This window comes from Entamoeba nuttalli, assembly GCF_000257125.1.
Source record: "Entamoeba nuttalli P19 unplaced genomic scaffold asmbl_9595, whole genome shotgun sequence".
Lineage (NCBI taxonomy): Eukaryota > Evosea > Mastigamoebida > Endamoebidae > Entamoeba > Entamoeba nuttalli.
Window position 1 is genome coordinate 1 of NW_008579721.1, and position 1,682 is coordinate 1,682.

The 1,682-nt window shown below is 25.9% G+C and overlaps 1 protein-coding gene across 1 annotated transcript in view; it reads right to left on the reverse strand.

Annotated features, from left to right (window-relative positions):
- Window positions 1-1,093: 1,093 nt before the first annotated feature.
- Window positions 1,094-1,682, reverse strand: part of ENU1_202080 (heat shock protein 70, putative) — a gene marked incomplete at both ends in the record, with an annotated part of 1,251 nt that continues 662 nt past the window's right edge. Inside the window, one exon of the mRNA XM_008862142.1 lies at window positions 1,094-1,682. This exon is cut by the window's right edge and continues 662 nt beyond it. Within this exon, the coding sequence (XP_008860364.1) occupies window positions 1,094-1,682 (589 nt within the window).

A 1,682-nucleotide genomic window follows, 5' to 3' on the forward strand; every position in this document is an offset into this window, starting at 1 on the left:
TATTGAACATATTCATATTCCTGTGAATATGAATATCATTTATTTATCATTCCTTTTTCTTGACAACACCTTATATTCATCACATCACATTCATTATCAAATTTACTTGCGTGGTGATTAATAAATTATACTCCAACATAATATATAGTAATAAATATCAGTCAATTGTCCTTGAGCGTGTATTACTTCACCAAAGAAAACATTATAACCAAATATAATTGATGATTTAATGTTTTGATTTACTTTAATGTTTGTATGACATTTCTGACTTTTTACATCAAATCTAAATAACATAAAAATAAATTATGACTAACTTCATCTTTAGGTTTTCATCACGTTGAGAAGTGAGAGAATCACTTTCTTCAACATGCTTTATTTCTTTTAAAATAATGTTTTTTTCAAGCATGCTTGAATTAAATGATTCTTCGTTTAAGTTGCTGCCTGACTTTTATTTTGATTATAATGAGTAATATACTATTTCTCATTCTTTATATTATTGTTTTAATGAGAGTATATACATATCACTATGACTATGTTTCATCTCATTTATCTTCATTACCATTTAAATAATCTTTTTTTCTTGATAATATCACTATATTTCAAAATCACATACAACAATAACAATTATATATGCGTCATTCTTAATAAATAATAATCCATTTTAGTAAACAATACTTCTTAATGAATAATAATCAATTACTCTTGAATTGATATTATCTCACCAAAGGCACATCATGAACAGATGATAACGGGGAGATTTGAAATATGAGAATATTATAAGGTTGTGTGTGGTGTTTTAGAGATTCAATCTTCTAATCTTCACACCAAAACGAAATAAATATAAAGAAAGAAAAGAAGCAATAATAAAAAAAGAAGGTAAAGAACAAGAATTGAAAGTAAAAGAGTAAAGTCACAAATGAGATTAAATGATAAATAAATCACATTTGTTTTTTTCTTCAAATAAAGAGTTATTAACCTTATTTCTTCAATTCATTCTTTTTACGTGTCAATGTATTAAGTATTTAAAAGATAATCATCGTTCGAACTCAAACTTATAAAAACCAAATTAAATCATGACTTAAATGTTATTTATTTAATAAAACTGTTTAAAGTGTTCAAATATTTTTTCAACTTCTTCTTCTTCTTTTTTAGACAAATCCACAACAGTACATAAGTCTTGTCTATTATCAGTTCCAACAACACAGGCAGTTAATTTCATCATCCCATTTTGGTCATATTGAATTGTAAATTCAAATGATTGTTTTCCAGTTTTTCCCTCAGGAACTCCATCAATACGAAGTTTGGTAATAAAGTCATTTGAGCTGACATATCTACTAAATCCTTTATAAATATTAAATTCAGCAAATTTCTGGTTATTAATGGTTGTAGAATATCTTTTCTTAATTTCATTTGTAGGAAGTGTTTCTCCATCATTAATAAGCCTTTCAAACATTCCTCCTTCTACTTCAATTCCAATTGGTGTTGGAACAATATCACATATAAATTTACTACAAATGCTATTCATACCTTTTGAATATGCTAAATATGCAGCTCCTTTTGCAACAGCAGTAAGTGGATTAAAATTATTATCGGCAAATGTTTTTATATCAAATAAATTGCTAACTTCTTCTCTAATTCTTGGCATTTCACAAGTTCCACCAATTAATAATACTAATTGAACA